At 47.0% G+C, this 20,066-nt stretch overlaps 1 protein-coding gene across 5 annotated transcripts in view; it reads left to right on the top strand.

The window, feature by feature from the left end:
* Positions 1-20,066, top strand: part of LOC131261917 (LIM and SH3 domain protein Lasp) — a 44,019-nt gene that overhangs the window by 6,949 nt on the left and 17,004 nt on the right. For all 5 annotated transcript variants that reach the window (XM_058263774.1, XM_058263778.1, XM_058263776.1 and 2 more), the window contains one exon: positions 7,551-7,645. In XM_058263774.1, the coding sequence (XP_058119757.1) occupies positions 7,551-7,645 (95 nt within the window). The remainder of the gene's footprint in view (positions 1-7,550; positions 7,646-20,066) is intronic.

Genomic DNA, 20,066 nt, shown 5'->3' with positions numbered 1-20,066 from the left:
GATAGACAAAGAATATGTGATAAGCGAAATTGATTGTTATCAATTCTAAGTACCCTAAAATTGATCGCAAAGTCAGACAAGTGTTCTTTTTTTGACCGTCCCACTTACCGATTGGCACAGTGTAGTTGTTTATCTATCAAATCTATGCTCGTCGATCGATCGATCGATCGAACAACGCATGTGTGCGGAAATTGCGCAGCATTTAAGCTCTCAAGGAAATTGAAACCGAGCGACCATTTCATCGCTCATTCCAGTCTGATAGTAGTGGACATTGACGTCCAACGTTGATGATGTTGACGACGGAGGTTACAGTGGCGCGACGTTGAAGAGTAGTGGCATGATGGAATTTTTATCGATGAATTTTTAAAATTCCTCTGTCCATTGTCGATCGATAGTGGGGGCTAACGAACCACCAACCTCTGGTACGGCGGATGAATGGAGAAACGTAAAAAACGGTCACGTTTGTGGGCCGTGACAATAAACGAAAACCTAATCGTTGCAACATGTCAAATCGGTGGACACCTAGGCTTGTCATTTATTGTTGTTGATTTTGAATGTAACGGGAAATATCGTTTTCAGTTTACACACATCATATTTTTCATTAAAAATTGGTTATGTTATTATTTTTGTGCAATGAACCTTTTATGAATAGGTAAAGGCAAGGGTGAGAAAATAGTCTTTCAAAGATCGTTCCATGGTTCGCGTTGGTGCAGACCTGGCCGGCCGTACCGAAATGGAAAAGTTGAAGCCAAACCAGATCGTCATGAAACTGAAAGCTGCTCAACGGGTTACGGAGCTGGAGCTGGAGTGGACGTGCTCGAATCGCAGGGGCTGTGCACGCATCTTGTCGATCCTGCTTGACGGCAACGTGTGAGTTGAGGATATCTGTCCCATTTTTCTTGCGTTGCATAAGGGCGCCATATACGACGAATGCAAATGATCCGATAGGAGTGGAGAGGGGGGAGTCCGTCCAAAGTCCGACCATAATTATGTTAAGATGTATTCTAAGCGACAATTACTGCTGGTTTCCCTTTAGGTGCTATTTAAGGCGTTGCGGCATAAGATTGTAAATTGATTACGCCTCATATTTGCGTTTCATTTTTGCATGAATCCCGGCATATAATTATACCGCATGCTTCGGAGTGTCTTTGCACCTTTGGTAATGTGTGTCACAGAACCCTTTCTGCGGAAACCTGTTTTAACAACGCTCAGAGAAAACACAAAGAGAGTCGCCAGTGAAACTGCACTAAAGCAGAGACAAACGAGGGTACTGCACGGCAATGTTTTTCTAATCTAAACATTGAACTGACATGCATAATAAACTCGGACAACTAGCTCGCGACTTTAAACCAGCAACTTACGCAATAGCAATGCGATGCATAATGCACTCCTTTGCATTTCTAGAGTGGATACGAGAGGAGACACACGCGCGTGTGTGGTCAGCTTTGTTTAGCTTAGGTTTGTTAATGTAAACGTCTGTTCTAATAAGCAGTGCAGTGTAAACAGCTGCATGGCATTCAATGTTTTTCTTAGATGACATCAATTTTATTGTTGCTTTATGATGAGTATATGAGATTTATTTAACACAATAAGTTGATCAGCTTTTAGTAATCGAGTTAAACGAATAAAAGATACTATACTCTTCGTAGTATACTGAAGCAAACAGCGTCGACACTCTTGACTGTTTTACCAAGGTCATCTCAAATGGACACTCGCACCCCGCCTTCCAGTTAAATCCAGAGGAAGGTTAACCTGTATGGGGCAACCGTCAGTTCAAAAAAATAAAGCAACCAACACATCGCAGATCGGTGCTGTTCCTTCGTTCGCGGCGCGGCCTTCCGACGTCGCGAATACTTTTCTGTGCCGCTGCCATCTTGGAGCTCCCTTGATGTTGCCCCCGACCCTCCCTGGAGACCGGTTTTTGTGGAGCTTCGAGCTATTCGAAAACACGCATTAGGTACCATCGGTATACACGCCCTCGCTGCCGGAGCCCGGTGCGGGTGTGTTGGTGGTCTCGTGGTACTTCCACGAATCGCACACGATCATCTCGTTAGTGCTTTGCTCGAGTCCTGCCCGAAGGTTTTTGGTGTGTGCAATGGAGCGAAAATGTCTCCCCTGCTGAAGAACGAAACGCCCTGGGATGGATGATGGACCACATTGCAGGTTTTGTTTTGCCCCTTCCGATGTTCTGACGCCGCCGGTTGATGTTCTCCATGGCTGCTCGGCCGGAACCGAGCGCGCTCGGAAAAGTGTGGGATCGTGCCGGTAATGGCCGGTCCCGGACTTTCCTCCCGGACCACAACAATCGATCGGTTCGGTTACATTCGTCGCGGTTCTGCTGCTGCACTTGAACTGCAAACCCCCCCAGGACTGGCCGAATGCGGTGAAACTCGTTTACATTTCACAATACCTAAAGAGAGGCCTCCCTTTAGGGTCATTTGTATGTAGAACAGAACGCAGTTAGCCTTTAGTTTATTTAGTTCACTGAGCCCCAGACCTCGCTAGCATCTGGAAGCGATCGTATTTCCCGCCCGCGTGTGGTTACCGAGCTGGCTGGGTGATGTTTCATTCAATATCCGTGTGGCTTAATTAACCCACCGCAGAATCGCTTTAGCAACATGGACATGGATTTGTCGTTCGCGGATGTGGTAACTAGGCTGCAGGCTTAATGAGAATTCTACGGTCAGTAAGCAATTCCTTGCCATTTCAATCTCATTCTTTCCCCTAATGTCTGCCGTTCAAAGATGGTATAGTATTTTAATTGTTGTCGTTCATTAATTATACACTACTTGAGAGCCTCCCGGATCTCCGTTGGTAAAGTTTCACAATGGCGAAGCAGTCGTTTTATTTTGGAAGGTTCTCACAATTAAAAACGTATCTTAATTTCATGGTAGAAAACTGAAGCACAATGACATAGTTTGGACAATTTTTAATTTCGCGCAGATATTGCTAACTGATTTCTATGTTGGATTCAGCAAGGTAAAATTCAAACTGTGTTATTAGGTAGACCACCATAACAAAAAAGTCAGGAAATATTGTTGGCCACCGTTGAATAATTCACATTCAATCTCATTTGCATTCCGAGCTCGGTTACATCATGGACCGTCGTCAGAAGCTTGTGTGTGTGTGTTGTCTTTAATCAACCAGCGCGGCAGTACACTTTCACCATTGACCCTCCATAAGGTTGAACGAACACGGGCCAGGTCTCTCCAACCAGCGCGTGTAATAATCCACCCGGATGCAATATGACCCTTGCGTCTCGACTGGTAGGAATGTTTTAATCGTCAAGACATTTTCAAGCAAGAGATGAGGAGTAGGGAGACGCGATCGTTTTGTCCGCGTCGACAATGTCTCCGTCCGTCCGTCCGGATGGTGGCGGAAAACCGGCTCAATTCACTTTCCCTCCGTACTGAGTTCGCTGGGCAAGCGGACGGCGAGGATACGGAAGACTCTCCCTTCCCCCATTAGGGCTCGATTGGATGGCGCTCCAAGACCTACGCCGGTTTGGGGGGCAAGTTTCGTGCCGTTGGTATTGATCACTCGACGTTCGCCCTTCCGAATGGGCCAGCAATTTGTCGCCACTCTTGCCCTAGCAGCATCTCTTTTCGGTGTCGTGAAACCTAACATGACCTAAACCACAACCGACGATGGTGGCGCCACTTGGTGGTTTGGCGCAAGAGATTGAACTTCGCAGCATAACCGCGAGATCGTCGCCAGTGGATAACGCTTTGTGCGCACCATCCATCCATCAACGAGGGACGCATTCCGGATTTCTAATTCCTCCCGCCGCACAATACCTCCACCGGACACGACAACGACAGAGAGGAGGGACTCTTGTTTAGACGCCACTCCAGCGATGGAGTTACGAATTTGAAACGGTCTGAGAGCGACGTCTATCACTCTGGAACCATCAAGGCCGGTAGAAGGTACGATAGGGTAGTGAAAGTGCTGAACTGTTGCAATGGCACCACCATCTTCAGCAGAAGATCTCAGGCAGTTTTTCAATATCGTGAAGTACTTTCGTTCGTCGTTGAATTATCAAAAAACACTCCGTAATCAGTGTTGTTTTGGATATTAACTTCTTTCAACCAACCATCTCACTTGTTGGTTGTGTGAGTTGATGGTGACATTTCCGAAGTGAAGCTTATGCCCAATATCAATCGTAGATTGTAGGATACACCTTCTCCTTCTCTGGATAACGCTCCTCTACCTAGACACGATCCCCCTCGGCCCAACTACCAATTATGTAAACGGGTATCAAACACATCAACAACGTTAACATCGCTACTCCAAACACCGCTACAGACTGACCATATCTGATAGTGTTGCTGGTGCGTGCTGTTCGAACCGGAAGCGACGTGTAAAATTCCATTTAATTGTGCCGTACATCATACTATCCATTGGCTGTGTTTCGTATTTCACTTTCCATTTCACACGGACTTGGCATCCGTAAAAGCAACCGGATATATCTGTATGGTTGTACAGTGGTTTTGCGATCAGCTGATTTGGTTTGGCAATGAGTCCCTTTTTTCACTTTCAATTAAAAAGACCGGAAGAACTTATGACGGGGCTTCGACGACTTGACATATCGTTGGCAATCATCCTCGGTGATGGATGTTTGGAAATTGATACTAAACTTATCGAGTACATGCTTGTTTCACGTAATCGTTAAGCACTTGCTTTCTCTATATTCCCGTTGTGGTATGAAGCCGTACTTTGATTGCGTATTGCAAATATCATCACTACAATTTAATATGGACAAACAACCAGCATTCAACCTTCCGAGACCCTGAACATTTAGAACAAAAACAAAAAGAAACGTGGTATACCGCATTTTGACTCCATTTGTTGTTTCGTAGAACAAGTTTTCGCACTCTGAGGAGCGTATGAAAACTATTTTGGATGATCCAGAAATATTTTTTGGGCAAAGAAAACTGGCGCTGCTTTTATTAGAGAATGATTGACATATCTTTCTATTTCTGTAGCGCATGTTTGTGCACCTTAAACAAGTGCATTGTGTACATCTTGAGGAACTGGCCTGTTTACCCGGTAGACATGCCAATTAAAAAAATATCTAGTTTTCTATTCCTGACATAAATTTATAACACGAAACCATCATAACGGAGCGGTATGGCCTGTCAGGTAAGAATTTTTTGTGGCACTAGTATATCTGGCTCAAATCTTGGTGTTTTTTCGTATATTGGAATAAGTTTTGGACTTGAGGGCTTGAATAAGTTTTGGGTGTGTCATTCTATTTGACAGGAGAGGTCAAAACACTTTCGCTTAGTCCTAGGCGTCTACACTTCAATAACTATACTATACATTTTCTTTGAACAATAATTTATCTATGCTAGACATTCTTCCTGAACTTCAGGCAGACAAACGTTTAGTAAATCACCTGAATTTAGTGCGATCCAAACGCAACGGAAGTCACTGCGGAACTACATTTGAGGCTACTACATGGGTGGACTAACACCTTATCATAAGGGGGGTCTAGCACGCAGATGGCATAACATGGAGTCACGGTATATGGCGCCTGCTTTTTGTTTGAAAATAATAGATCCGTTACCCGCCTCGAACAACGCATTCGGTGGTGGTCGCTTCCGAAGGTAGTTGCTTCAAACCGGCACGAACTTCAACTGTCTAAAGAAGTTGTGTGACCACCGACACGCGCTTATCACCGCGACGAGTGAAATGTTTTGCGAGAGCACACGCCTGGTGTGTTGTACGTACTCTTACATTTCTTTCAGGATGTTGGGAAGTATCACAAAACCAACCTCTGTTGTTGGTGCGTGAGGTAACGACAGCTCCGTATGACCTGATAGTAATAAGAGTTGCCACCGGCTTTTGGGGTATAAAGTGAAATGTCTTTCCTTTGCCATCGGTCAGAGTTCTCCGAGTTCCGTTGCGCAATGGACAGCCACACTCGACAGCGTTCCCTAGTCCTCGGACTGACACTGCTGGTGGTATGCTGTAGTCTGCCGCAGGTTACCAAGGCGTTTAACAATCATGGACAAAGTAAGGATCGGTTAAGAGTTAGTCAGAATCACAAGTACTTGGTCCCAGGATTTCAAGGTACTTGTGCAGGTGCATATGAGCGGTAGTACTCATTGTATTTCTCCTTCTCCCGACGCATGTAGAGTGTTGTCCACCGAACGAGGTGCTTCTCTGGTGTCCTCCAGTGTGCGAGCCCACCTGTGACAACGACTGTGTACCGACTCCGACCGGCATCCCTGTCGAGACGTGCGTGTGCAAGCCGGGATACGTGCGCCACAATGGTCACTGCATTGAGAAGTGCCAGTGTCCGGCTCCGTGCACCGAACCACCGAAGCCACCCTGTCCGCCAATGTTTCACGCCGTAAGCAAGCTGGAAGGGTTCCCCGCGTCTCGTCCATGCTCGTCCTCCTACCCTCGGCCCGTGGAAGGACCTTTCCCATATTCGATGACTTCTCAGTCGCAGAATTTCTCGCTCGGTTCCAACTACCTCTACCGGCCGGTGCGCCCTTGTCCACCGCGCCACGAACCTACGACCACCGTGTCCCCGTTCGAGATATGTCCACCGAATGAGGTAACCCGTCCTTCGCCCGTCTGCTGCGAGCCGACCTGTACCGAACGCTGTGCGGCCGTCCTCTGCCCGGCGAAGCCCCCCACTGGACCTCCGGTTTGCACCTGCGCCGATGGGTTTGTCCGCCACGGAGGACGCTGCGTGCCGCCGGAGGAATGTCCCTCGGATGAACCGCCAAAGTTCTGTGGCCCCAACGCCCACTACAGCCCGTGTACGCCCTGCTGCCAGAAGACGTGCGACAACGACTGCAGCCGCATCTTCTGCATCGCCGCCTGCACCGGAGCTCCGACGTGCGTCTGCAACGAAGGCTACGTGCTGCACAATGGCCGCTGCATTCTGCCGTCCGAGTGTCCCCCGAAGTGCCCCCCCTCGACTATGCCTCCACCGTGCTACCCAACGCCACCACCACCACCGCCTCCGACGCCCTGTCCGCCCACGTGTCCTCCGGGAGCGACACTGCGTCCGTTCCGACCGTGCTGCGTGGACACCTGCAAGACGGACTGCCGGGTGGTACGGTGCGCCGAATCGTTCACCGGACCTCCGACGTGCGTCTGCGAGTACGGGCTGGTGATGCACAACAACTGCTGTATTCCCCGTGAACATTGCCCGAAGAACGATAGCGGCTTCGCCGGTGGTAGCTACCCGACGAATCCTTACGCCTTTCTTATGGAAGATTAACTGTTGTGACTGAGTTTATTTATTTTACCTAAATTAATTCGGGTTGGTCTTTAGATGTTATTTAATAGAAGGCAGTAAACGTATTTTTTATTTATTGAATTTCCCAAAACCAAGCTGTATAGTAAAAGTCTTTTAATAAGTCTTAATGATCTGGAAAATGTGAGAAAAACGGGGATTATATGTAAGTGGAGGGTTTCGTAGTCGACCTTTGTGTACTCACAATGTCTTAGACATTAGGTCATCGCTTGTTTTTCAATCTTCCTTGCTAACCGAATCCTTCTTTCCCGTCTCATTTGCTCTTCCACAGACCTGGCATAAGACGTGCTTCAAATGTCACGAGTGTGGCATGACGTTGAACATGAAGACGTACAAAGGATTTAACAAACTGCCCTACTGTGAAGCGTAAGTATTGCTGCGTGCTCTTCGGACCTTCCTTTGTTTTGTTTCACCTAGTAGCTGGGGGAGGAGGGCGAGGAAACGACGGTGCGTGTGTGTGTGGAGTGGTGTCCACCTTCCCACCCGCTTGTGGCGCTTGGGGGAGACTATGCCCTTGACTTGCTGGTATTGCTGATGCACCTCCTCTTTGGTGTGCCTTGCGTGGTGGACCACGTACAAATGGAGGAGGGCCCGCGTGGGGAGTTGGCTCGTCTTTCTTCCCCCGCGCGCCAAATAGTGGCCGTCATCGGTTTTGCACGTTTTTCAGGGTTTGTTGTTTGTTTGCTGTTTTTTCGGGGACCCCCACATGCCGAGTCCTCTATTTATAAACAAAAATGGCCGACGGAGTGGCGGACGACCAGTATCGAGTCTAGGGTCACACGAGGTTCGTCACGACGTGGACGCGACTTCACCCGGAGCGATGAGAAAGGGGTCCCTTTAGTGTGCGCGGAAATCCGCCCTCAGTATGAGTTTCTTGATGGCGATGGCGCGGCGATGAGACGCTTGGACACACGTCAGTGCGCGCGACGATCGCGAGGTTGGCTATTTGGGCATTGAAGAACGCCTAGACACGCGGTTCAAGGCTACAAAAAGGGCCGGGAGAACATTATTTTAGGAACTGGCCATGCTTACGGCTTCATGGAGCGGTATAGAATTGGATTAATATAGCACTGTTGCGTTTGTCGGCGAAGGTTTCTGGTTTCTGCGAAACCTATACTGAACTACGCTTATGAAGTCCAGAATGAATGGACTTATATTTATAGCCTCGGTACTGCTCCAGTTTGACTAGCTCCTCCAAGCGGCCTTACGAAGGGCTGCATGGTTTTGGGGCGAGAGTCTACTGCAGATTAAATCGTGCTTGAGAATGTAATCCGTCTTGCCTCATATCTCGGTGGTCCGCAAGGCTTCGGGGAGCTTGTGAGAAAGCATACGGTAGGATAGGAGGAAGGGGTACTCACGTCGGGCGGTCGTTTTGCTTCTAGCTAATCTTGCCGCTATCGGGGGACAGAGACCCGGTGAGTATGAAACCTGATACCTGAGATCAGCCCGCCCGGCAGCAATAATCGCTGGCCGGCGGTGAGCTTCAGGCGTTTCAGCTCTGGAATATGTCCACGGCTGGCAGAAGAAGAAGTTTACAAGACGACGAAGAACGTTTACCGAAGTGTGCGCTATCGATATCGAGCGTGCGCGCGCGCGCCTACTTTTATCGTCGTTCCGTGACGGTGTGGCATTCCTCCAAAGAATATCCATCCCCCCAAAGCTGAAAGTGTTATACCGACGGGCGAAGTAAAGTCGCGTACTCCCTAGGGCAGACTATCGAGACCGAATTATCCCACCAGAACCGGTAGAGTGCAGTCTCCACGGTGGAGTCAGTTTGTACTCTTGTTTCATTTTATGTTTGCTCTGGTGTAGGCTTACAATGAGCCATTTTCCGATGTTGAACACCACGGCACACGAGGAGTTGGACACTGCCACAATCTGAGCGCCTCCAATTCGTTTAAGTAAAAATGGTTGGTTAAACTTCCACTAGGAACGAACCATAACGTCGCCCGATCGTGCCTTCATCGCACACCAGTTCGTTTATGATTCGTTTTATTTTGTTTTCAAGCAGAACTTGGACCCGACCCTTGTTGACGCTTTGGATAAACCCAATGACGGCGATGATGAGGGTCGTGTTGATGTTCAGCGAAGGGAATATGCAACTTGAAATGCAAAACGCTTGTGTGGTGATCCTGTTGCCGATGGGCTGATTTATGCGCGAAGGGCGAGATGGGATCATTCTGCTCTCCTTCTTGGAATAGCAACCGATGACGGTGGAACGTCAAAACATCGAGCCAAATGAAGTCGAAGGGGGGTTCCAGGGATGCGAAGACTTTATTTGCATACGAAATGGAAAACGTGGGAGCGAATGCAGAAGAGATACATAAGAATGCTTGGTACTCTTGGTGTTAGTTAAAAGGACTAGTTTTTGTTTAGTTGTTTTTGTCCCTGAGAAACCGCATTCTGGTGAAAGTTTTGGCAGCCCTTGACTTTTTTTATGACAAATTTGACATTGTGACTTTACGCCAGCGTAGCAAACCTCCCAAATATGTCATGGTTGTCCTCGTCGGCCAAACTGATTCGGTGGCAATGTTATGCCATCTGACTCCACACCTCACATACACCGTTAAAATTGCGGGTGCAAATACCGCTAGTTCGCATATATGTAGGTCAGGGGCTTCTTTATTATTTTTGCGTTTTATTTAAGCGAGCATTAAAATAAGTTCATTTTGATAACATAGGTAGGTGTTTGTTTGGACATGTTTTGTATAAAGTCTACTATCTTGCTTATGGTTATTATTTTACAAACTTACAGCTGCAAAAAGAGTAGCACTTTTCAGTAAGTCTTTCACCTTGGCCCCACGGGAGTTGCGGACAGAACCTGACCCTCAAACATGACGACTTCCTCTAGTCTACCGGGCGGATATTAATGAGATCGTAAACGGCTACCGCCACTCGGCCATAATAACCTAGGAAACCGATCGATGCCTCAAGTACTTAGGTCGACGCCTAGCGAGTTTAAATCTTTGGCCACGGCTCTGGCCGTTTGATAAACGGTCCTTAATGGTACAGATACACGCTGGCGTCGGAAAACAGCAAAGGTCACCGCTCAGTACACCAGAGGGGGGTGTGCGATAAATTATAGCTCCTCATCGCAACGTGGTGTTTCTGTTTGCTTCGATAGCAAATATACACGGAAGTAGTGTTCCCGTGTGTTTCGCCAGCTGTGCCCTAATTGTCGAATTCGTGGATAAGTTGTCCAAAAGCTGGAACTCGCAGGAGTAATGGCGGGTGCCCAACATCAACATGAACCGAGCCTTCTACGCGGAGGTGTTTCAGGTCACGATCGGCGCGACCAAGTTGATCGGTTTACTTGTGGCGAGTTTAAATGGAAGCCGAACCGGGTGGAGCTCCGCAGATTCTTACCACATTGTAATTTTCCCCTTTCGCCGCCGTATCATTCTTGACCAAAGTAATACCTCGATGTGTCGGTAAAATTTATCACCTTAAGCAGATGATAATTTTCCCCGTCTCGTAATTACAACCAGCGTTTAATTTAAGGCGTTCACTCGTTTCGTTTTATTTGCTTTACATAATGGTTGACTTTAATTGTCTGTGATTATCTCTGCATATTGTGTGTGTTCATGGCTTCACGGATAATGCGTTGGTGATATTTACACAATCAGAGCCTCATTTCACGCTGGTGATGATTTGGGGCACACTTACTTTATGCTCAATTCATCAATTACAAATTAAGACAGACACAACGTGATCCAATTATAACCGCAATTGATCCAGCTGTCCAAATATCGAAAGGTTAAATGTTCCTCTCTACGCACCACGGAAACCAAATGTCAAATGGCTCATTTTTCAGATTATCTCTCGCTACCCATTCCAAAGACCCTCACGACTTCCAAATGTCACCTAAGTCGTTCGTCGTCGATGGTAAGACTTGTCAACAGTAGTGGAGCATTTTTAATCTCCTTTAGTGCTCCCAGGAAATGGATCCCCCCCGTTATCGTCACGTGTAGGTCGATGGTAGTCTTTATTTGTTCGGTTTATTTCTTGGCAAACAATGTTTGCACCACTCGAGAACTATTTTTATACGTCTTATGATTCATTGGATTGCATTGAAGTGATATAAAAGTATGTAATATTATGTATAGATATTTATTTAGTATTAGATTATCACCGACTAGATAATACCATGTCGAAGACCAAATGTACCAAAGGAGAAAACAAAACAACATTCAAAAGAAGCCGGACATTCCGCCAGTGAACTCGACCACCAACTCCAAATGTTAAAAGCCAGCACTAAACTTGCCACCCCACCGGCTTGCACCCAGAGCAAATCGTGCCGTCTCCCGAGGAGAAGGTATCAATTTTCACCTTCTTTCGCTCCTTTTCCCGACACCACCGACCGTCCCTCCCATGCTCGGGGTTTTTGGTTCCGATTGATCGGTGAAAACAATTTTCTATTTTACCGAAAGTGAAGCGAGATTGCGCCGCGCGGCACGTGCACGTATTTACCGTTTTGCCGCTTTCCCGAAAAGGTCGCCCGCCACGGGAAGAAAGGCAATAGAAAATCGGTTGAACTTTAGCACACACTCTCGCTCCGATGGCCCCGGGGGGGTTGGAATTTCCTGGCGCTTTCCACCGCAACGGGCGCAAACACAATCCGGAGCAGCAGCTGTACGTACGCGAAAGGACGCGTCGCTGTAATGTTTGTGCACGCCAGAAGACGCCAGCAACCGCTCCCTAGTTAAGGCAGGTCGACCGTTGTATTGCTGCACACACGCCCGTCACGGAAAGCGAACCGTCTGCGTCCTGTTTGACGATGGGGCAGACACTGGGGCCCGCATTGTGTACCGAAACGGTATCATTCACTCGGTGGAAAAGGTGAAGGCGAGTGAAGATAAATGTTGTTCTACGAATGGGTGGCGGAGATGTTGGGGCAATATTTTCCCAGGTGGCGGAAAGAAACCTCCGGCGAATAGGGGATTGATGTGCGTTCGTGATTGCTTATGCAACGTTCTCAACCGGTGGGGGGAACTGATGATTTCGGTGGAATCATGTTGGCACCGAAGACGTGATCCTCCAACGTCATTCGATCGGCGGAAGTGTAACTGGCCCCGGTCTCGACATGCCCCCAAGACTCCTCCTCGGACTGCCATCGTGCGATCATTAAAGAGAAAGTCCTCCTTGGGGTGTTCAATTACTCTCCATCTTGGCCAAAGACTTAGGGGGGTCGTTTAAAATGATTGAACGAATCTCAGCGACAAACGTGTGCTGCTGCTGGTACAAAATAGGTGATGACGCTTTTTTGCACCATTTTCTCTCTAACTTTCCTTATTATTGAGCCCCAACCCAAAGGAAGTGTATCTGTGTGAGTGCAATTATTTGAATGGTCTGTACTACTCGCTTCTTGTATTTCATTTTTGTATTAACAACAGAAGAGTCTTTTTGATCTAAACATGCTAGCAGTAGACTCTTCCTTTTTTATCGTCTTGTTCTGATTTATATTCAACAGCTTTCTTCACAGTTTTTTTGTTTTACATTACTGCTTCAATTACATTTATGTCAATGAATATTTTTTAATCATTTTCTTTATCATCCAATTATTAGTGTTAGAATCACTTTTGCTTCTAACGCCAGCTGTCAATTCCGCCAAAACACAGTTCCCGGTGAAAGTGACAAGCGAAAAAGGGAACTTCATCGATCAGCTGACGGATCGGCTGATCGAGAGGATCGATGACCCTTGGCATCGGCTTCGTCGGTCGTTTGGGCGCCATGAGCGATTGTGCAAGCATCAGTGGTGAAGTAAAGACTAATTTTTTGGTTCCGCACAACAGCGGTTCCTAATGAAATTTCTTGTGTTCTTTGCCATTTGCACAGAGTTGGAACAGTTTCCAACAATTAGTTATTTCTTATAAATTTGTTCAACATCTGAATTTTGAATTTCAAAACGCGATTGAAATGCCGCTAGAGAAATTGCTATACGTGTCAAGTTTAACTTTTGTTTCTGATTTCCAAAGATGGCCACTTGTCCAAAACACACTAGTCTGTAGACATCTACAATCCTCTGATATCGCTGATAGCTCGACCACACACGTGTTCCACGGGTGAAGATTGAACGCGAGACGACTCCCCACGGCGTCTGATGGAGTCTCCCCTTGATGGTCAGATCCTGCTCAATTCGTCAACAACTGTCGCAGCGGCAACGACAGTTTACAAAAATATTCCTCTGCAACGTCCGATGCCGCCTGGCACACACTCCACTCTAATCAGGAGTTCGGAGCCCGTTTTCTCGGACGCGGTCCAGCACACGTTTCAGCAATCAGACATTTGTGGGGTAAATGGTTTATTTGTGTTATCTGGTTTCGCTCCGCTTTTCTCGCCCATTATTTTTATCAGCGGGCTGAACTTTTAACTGACCTAGCTGATTGATTCCATAACGCGCGGCGCGATGTGTGCGGTGTGTTTGTTTGGTACGTATATTCATGTGCACTCGGTTATGACATTTCGAAGGCACGAACGCGAAGGAACACCACCCCGCGTGCGCCACAGACAAACCCGGCGGTCCGAGGCGAACAAACAAATAAACATCCATCGGGGGGGTTGCTCGTATCGAATGATGGGGTGCATCTTGGGCTCAACCGCAAGGGATCCATTTACGATCCATTTGCGGCGTGTGAAGCAATCGGTGTGGTAAGTGGTTTATTTTTCAAAACTGGCCATTTCCACGGAATTGCTTAGAAGCAGCAGCAACGGGGGTGGTGTGTTGTTTGAAGGTGACAAAATGGCGATTGTTTCGCCAATTAGCCAGATTGTTGGGGGGCGCGTGATTTCTGGTGTGTTTTTGCTCCATCCACGTAACCGCGTAGTGATTCACTCACAGCTGATAAGCGGAGGCACAATGTAAGCAATAGAGCCAAAGACGACACTGCCCAGTCGAGTGACAGCTGATGGACAACAGCACGGCTAGGCCTCTTGTCTCCAACACACAGGCTTGTGAATAAAGCATTGGGTCAGCTGTTGCAAGTGTTCAAGTTTTTAATTTATGCACCCACGGGGGTGGAAAGAACGCTTGATGAGTCAATCTGAGTCAATATTTGAGACAAAATTAACAAAAGCAGGCAAGTAGGGACTTGTTTATAGTTTTCCTCACACTATTGTTAAAAGTTGGTTGACTACTACAGGGATGAGATCATGCGTGCGTCATTAGGCTTGAAATAGATTGGTTTGTTCACTTCCTTATTTGTTCGATTACTCAATCATTTTTTGATAGCATACGCATTTCGCTACAAACAGCGTACACACACCGGCAGCGTGAGATTTGTTTACTCTTACAAAAGCGCCGCCATTGGCAAGAATGAGATAAAGTTAGTGAGATTTGTGAAAAACACAGCCTGCACGAGCAATTTTTCCGCAAAGTGAGTGTTTGTTTTGCCCCGAATCCCCCTCACCGTTTTTGGTTGCGGGTTTTCTGTTTTTCATCTCCATCATGCTGCGTTCGGTTGGTCGAGAGGAGGGAAAGGTGAGGACAGGAGTTTCGAGCCGGCCGCTAAGTATAAACAGAAATCTGTTTCACTTCCATAAATAAAGCCGCCACACTCCGTCCAGTCCTAGCTCTCTTTCTTTTTAACCCACTCGATTTATCGCGCTGCCAGTCTGCTATTTTCTGGAGTGCTCCAAGCACTAATGGGAGTAAAAACGTATTTGGCCGGCTTTCCGTCGACCGAAAGGGGGCGTTCAACAAAAAAAAAAGAAGGAGAATATTCCGTTTCGTTTATGCCTTCTCCTGCTTAGTAGCATAATCCATGTTTGGGCACGATTTTTTGGCGAAAGATAGATGCACCCGCCACCCACCTCCCTCTCAGATAGGACCACCGTCGTCAGACCTCTTGACGCTCGCGTGCATATCCGGTAAGTGCTAAGGGAACGAAGTTCCGTCGCAAGGGCACAAAGTTCGATGCACTTTCCTGCACCGGTAGCAATGCAACGCCACTGTTGCCTTTTGCCATGGCAATGACTGGCAATGCATTGGCCTGTGCCGTACTCCACGCTTCTTTGGCTTGACTAGTTTGAGCACTCGCGAATACCTCCACAAATCGGATGTTTTAAATCGCAAGCAAAAGAGAGACAGATACAGAGACAGAACTGTGGAACTCAGGGCAAATCCAATGCACTCTTCCTGAAGGTACATGATGATTTAATAATCATGGCTGCATCATGCTGTAGCGGCGGGGATTCCAGCGTCGCGAAACGAAACCGAATGACCCCACGGGAATGTGCAAACCCGACTCTTCGCACTCTGCGGACTGTCTGAAGCGCGGCGGTAATGAACGTTGCGGGTTTTCGGAGAATTTCGATTTCCCTCCAGGGTAATTGGTAAGCGACGGAAAATCGATCCTAACTCTCACAATCTGTCCTGGTGGAAATTGACAAAATTCGGTAACTCGATAAATTAGCAGAGAACGGAATAGGAGCTATTTTGTGTTGGAAGCAACCGCCAAGAAACAGTTTCCATAAAACTTGTTCTGCAAAATTGAAGTTTAAGACGGTTTGCCAAAATACATGCGATTAAATCTGCTGCAGACATTGTATCACTGCAATACAATGTTGATTTTCATTCTTCTTACATTCGGCTTTCCATGCTGGTAGCTAGAGCGTTGCGTTAACATACCTTCATTACATCGTGTTCGTTCGTGTTTTTGTTCTTAACTCGCACAATGCAGAAGAACCAGCCAACTTGACCCTCCCAATTTGGACTCGTGCCAAAGGTCTTATTCGGAAGCTAGATTCGGTCGGCGGATGCTGGCTTTTCCTTTCCACTGTCACACACGGCGTGCAGCAATGTTATAGTTGTTCCGGCATGTTATCTTATCCATGGTGTTGTAATGGGTTGATGGTAGGTTTTCAATGATGGCCATGTCCATCGTATGGAGAACATCTGCATTGCGTCGGGAAAAGATGGGCAATCGGTATGACCACGAATGACGAACAGCGTTGACCTGCAATTGTTGATGGTCCCTTGACCTTACAACATGCCGGTTTTTGATTCCTGTCCGTGAGGCCTCTTAGTTCGCCGACTAGTATGCAGTATCGTGGTGACATGCGTTTAATTTCCTAAATTGATGGCATTTTTACGGACTAATGCTTCTCGCCCATACGCCACAGGTCCATTGAACTTTTCACGCCCGCCGCGGGCGTCTTTGGAACTTGTCAAACTGGATCTCGTCTCGTCGTCGGGGACAGGCAGTGCGGCGCACGAGTCTTACAGAGAGACCAGGGCCATGTTTTAGTGCCTGTTCGCCCGGATGATGATGGCCGTGTCGCGTGTCGTCGCATCGCATAACCTCCATCGGCCATCGGAATGATCTCCCCCCAGCTGAAAACTGCTGCCTGTGCTGGACGGCGTATCGCGGAGAATAATTTTAATTGAATCTAATTACATCCAAATTTAGCTGCCCGCGATGATGGGTTCGCTGTCGTAGGAAGACTACAAAACTAATTGCCAACTGAATCCGCTCGACACCACTCACTTGCCTTGCGTGTTTCGACAATTTTCAATGTCCGCAGTTTGTTGGGTCTGCAGCAGCCCGAGGAGCAGCAATTCTTACAAATTCATGAAGATTTATGTGCTGACGGGCACCTTGTTTGAGTGCAAGAGAGTCAAGATGAGTGGGATCAGCCCTTCAACCTCGTGTTCGTCACGTTCATCCGAAGCAGGAGTAAAGTCAGTAAGGAACATAGCTCTAGACGGGTGAGTGTACGAGAAGCTAAGACCCATGGCCATGGCTAGACTAATCTACGGTGCGTTGGTGTATAATACCAGGAAGTCAGTCCACCAGATGTACGCACCATGAACGCTTCATTAGACCTGGGCATGAAAGGCACCTATTGTGGCACTTTGACCGAGGCGTGAAATATAGAATTGCTTCTTCCGGCCCGGGACGCGACTCGGAAAAACCATTTATGCAGAAGTTTCCATCTGTTGCAAGGGAGTAGCTTTATCTGGGAGACTACTGTACAGCGGAAGGAGTCCTCTTAAAACTTAAACCTGACGCGCCTGATGTACCTGAATGTCGGAATAAGCTAAGGTACTTAAACGTTTCACACATCTTGTTCACAATGCGGAGAAGCCCACCATAAGGTACACAGCAAGTATGTTGTAGTTCCAATTTGTTGTTTTTAGACGGCTGCTGCTGGTGTTAATGGCAGTACGCATAAACAACCATAAAAGTGGAGTGTCTTTGCGCCGGTGCGCCACCGAGTACCAGAGAAAACTTTTATTTCTCCTTACCTCTCGAACCCATCGCTATTAAGGTTACGGCAGTGTTTGCGGCCGATCTAAGCCAGGACCGGACTGACTTAACAACACCCCGAAACGTACCGGAATGCCATAAAAGGGTTCGTTTGGGAGCTGATTGTGTGGTTGAAATGTCGGAAGAAAAGCGTGAACGAAAACATTCTCTGCTGCTTACTTCTTCCACACCCACTGCCGATTGAGATGGATAAAAATAAAAGCCCCACGAGATCTGATGAGCAACTGCGCGAGGCCAAGTGAGGCAGTAACTCCCGGTACTTGTTGGTGTAGACACCCTCCTGGGGGAGAAGTAAGTATCCGCTAGATCACGATCATTTGTTTTATCGGCAACCCGATCTCGTGGTGGTGGTTTTGTGTGCACATTGGAAAGAGTTTTCCTCCGTTTCCCGGTGGGTTTTTTTTCATTTGTTTTCCATCGTGTACCGATGGAAGTGCGCTCACCGGTCTGTAGGGCACGAAAACACTCATCCTCACTAAAACACACAGCTCTCAGAAAGGAATGCTACTCATTCCAACGGTTTCTTTTCCCATATTTCCACCCAAAACAGCGAGCCGTTACCAACATAAGCCTTAGAAGAAGAGAGCGTTAGAAATTCGACAAGTTTGGTGGAGCGGAAGAGGTGTTAGAAAAGAATGTTAATTACGGTCGGTTATTTAGGTTTTCTTGTTTTCGTTGGAATTGTGCATCATTCGGTTTTAATGTAGCAATCTATGGTTATTTTTACTACTTCTGTTACGAACAAGTACTTATTGATAATTTTTTAATTTCGAACCGATTCAGAACCAGAATCCTATCCATCTGAACTTGGTCGAATGCCCTGGAGATGCTCTTACTGTAAACACCTTTTATTCAGAAATCACATATAACGTCAAGGAAATTGAAGTTTCCTGCGACATGAAAACCTTCTGACAGCCAAATATAGGTCACTTTTCTTTAGAAGCACTGGATGGCGCAGTTTGCGTAACTCTTTTGTCGTAATGAGGTTAGCTTCATCGATTACTGCAGATCTATAACTTCATGGGCATGAATATTGCAGGTAACGGAAAAGTCCTCACTATAAACTACACATAAAACGGTTTACTTAAACGTGCCAGAACCTCATAGAGAGCATGATTTATCGGTACAAATTGAGCGATTTCCAATCTCGCTGCCGCTGGACAATTTGTTTTGCCTAATCCCCCGTTAGACGCACACACCAGTCACGCGCGATAAATCACCCAAACCTCCAGTGGTTGTTGTTGGGCCAGTCGAAGGACAAACAAGCAAATGTTGCCCAAAAATGGTCAACACACATCGAGCGGCACGATTATTTATCGCTGCAGACACCATCTACTACAGCCTGCGGCTACGGTCGTTTGAGGCCATACCCCCGAGCCTGGGTTAGATTAGCCTCACACAAAGCTTTATTCTTCATTAGATTAGCTGCCCATTTGACACACTTTCCCAGTCCCGGCATCCTTCGTCCGTCCGTCGTTGAGCGACGAATTCTCGTGATGTGCGGTTTTGCTCGTTCAATTTGCAATCCGCACCTGTGGTCGGTTTGTGAGTGTGGGGGGTGTGGGGCAGGGAGTGGAGTTCCGTTGCAAAGTAATGCACTTATATGGCCGTGTACCGTTTATCGATCGTCACACTAGTGCCTATTCTAGCCCGGGTTCCTACCTTAGGTCCTACTTTCCCGAACGGCACGTGCATGCAAGTGTTGATTTTCGATGCCATGTTTCACTTTTATCCTACGGCCAGAGGACGGTTCTATCGATTTCGCAACCTTCCCATACTATCGTATGCAAGACTCGTACACTGGCGCATTGGCAAGGGGTTTTCCAACACCGATGGTTTCTGCTGATAACTGGCCTTCCGTACGCTCTGTTATTTTTACAATTTTACAACACGGGGTTTTCTCAACTACATTGTTCCTTGACAAACACACCTCCTCTTCAGTTCCGTGGTTGTGTGAAACCTTTGCTTTTACTCTATTTAGCTTTTTCGTTTTCGTGTCTCTATGGTTGGTCTTCGATCGGCAAAAGATGACAAACGTTGTGTCGTGGGGGTAACCGCCGACGCCGGAAAACACCCATTGCATGTTGATAATTGACAAAAGGTCATAGTTTACTGGGTCACTGTTACTGGCAACTCTGCGGTGGTGCACTGGGAAAGAAAGACCCCGGTCCAAAACTGGAGGAAAGTGTAACGGTTGGAACCGAGACTGAATGAGAAAATCTATTGTGGACTCTATTTTTTCCCACCAGTTTGTTGTTTATTTCTTGATTTTTATCTACAAAGAGAATGCAAAAGGTTCTGTTTATGTAGAAAGTTTCAAAATTGGAGGGTTTGTTTTGTATCCAAACTCTAGTAAAATGTATTTTGTAAAGGAAAACCCTTCGAGATGATCTAAAAACCCACTGATGCATTGCGGTTTTTAGGCATTTTCGAAAACAAAGAAAATTGGTTCTCTTTTTCTTTTAAATTTCTAGGGCAAAACTGCTGGAAGAGAGGGGGATCGTTCGAAAGCGAAGTGA

The sequence above is a fragment of the Anopheles coustani genome, chromosome 2 (genome assembly GCF_943734705.1).
Source record: "Anopheles coustani chromosome 2, idAnoCousDA_361_x.2, whole genome shotgun sequence".
NCBI classification, from domain to species: domain Eukaryota; kingdom Metazoa; phylum Arthropoda; class Insecta; order Diptera; family Culicidae; genus Anopheles; species Anopheles coustani.
The sequence above is the reverse complement of the archived record's forward strand: the minus strand, read 5'-3'. Positions and strand labels throughout refer to the sequence as shown.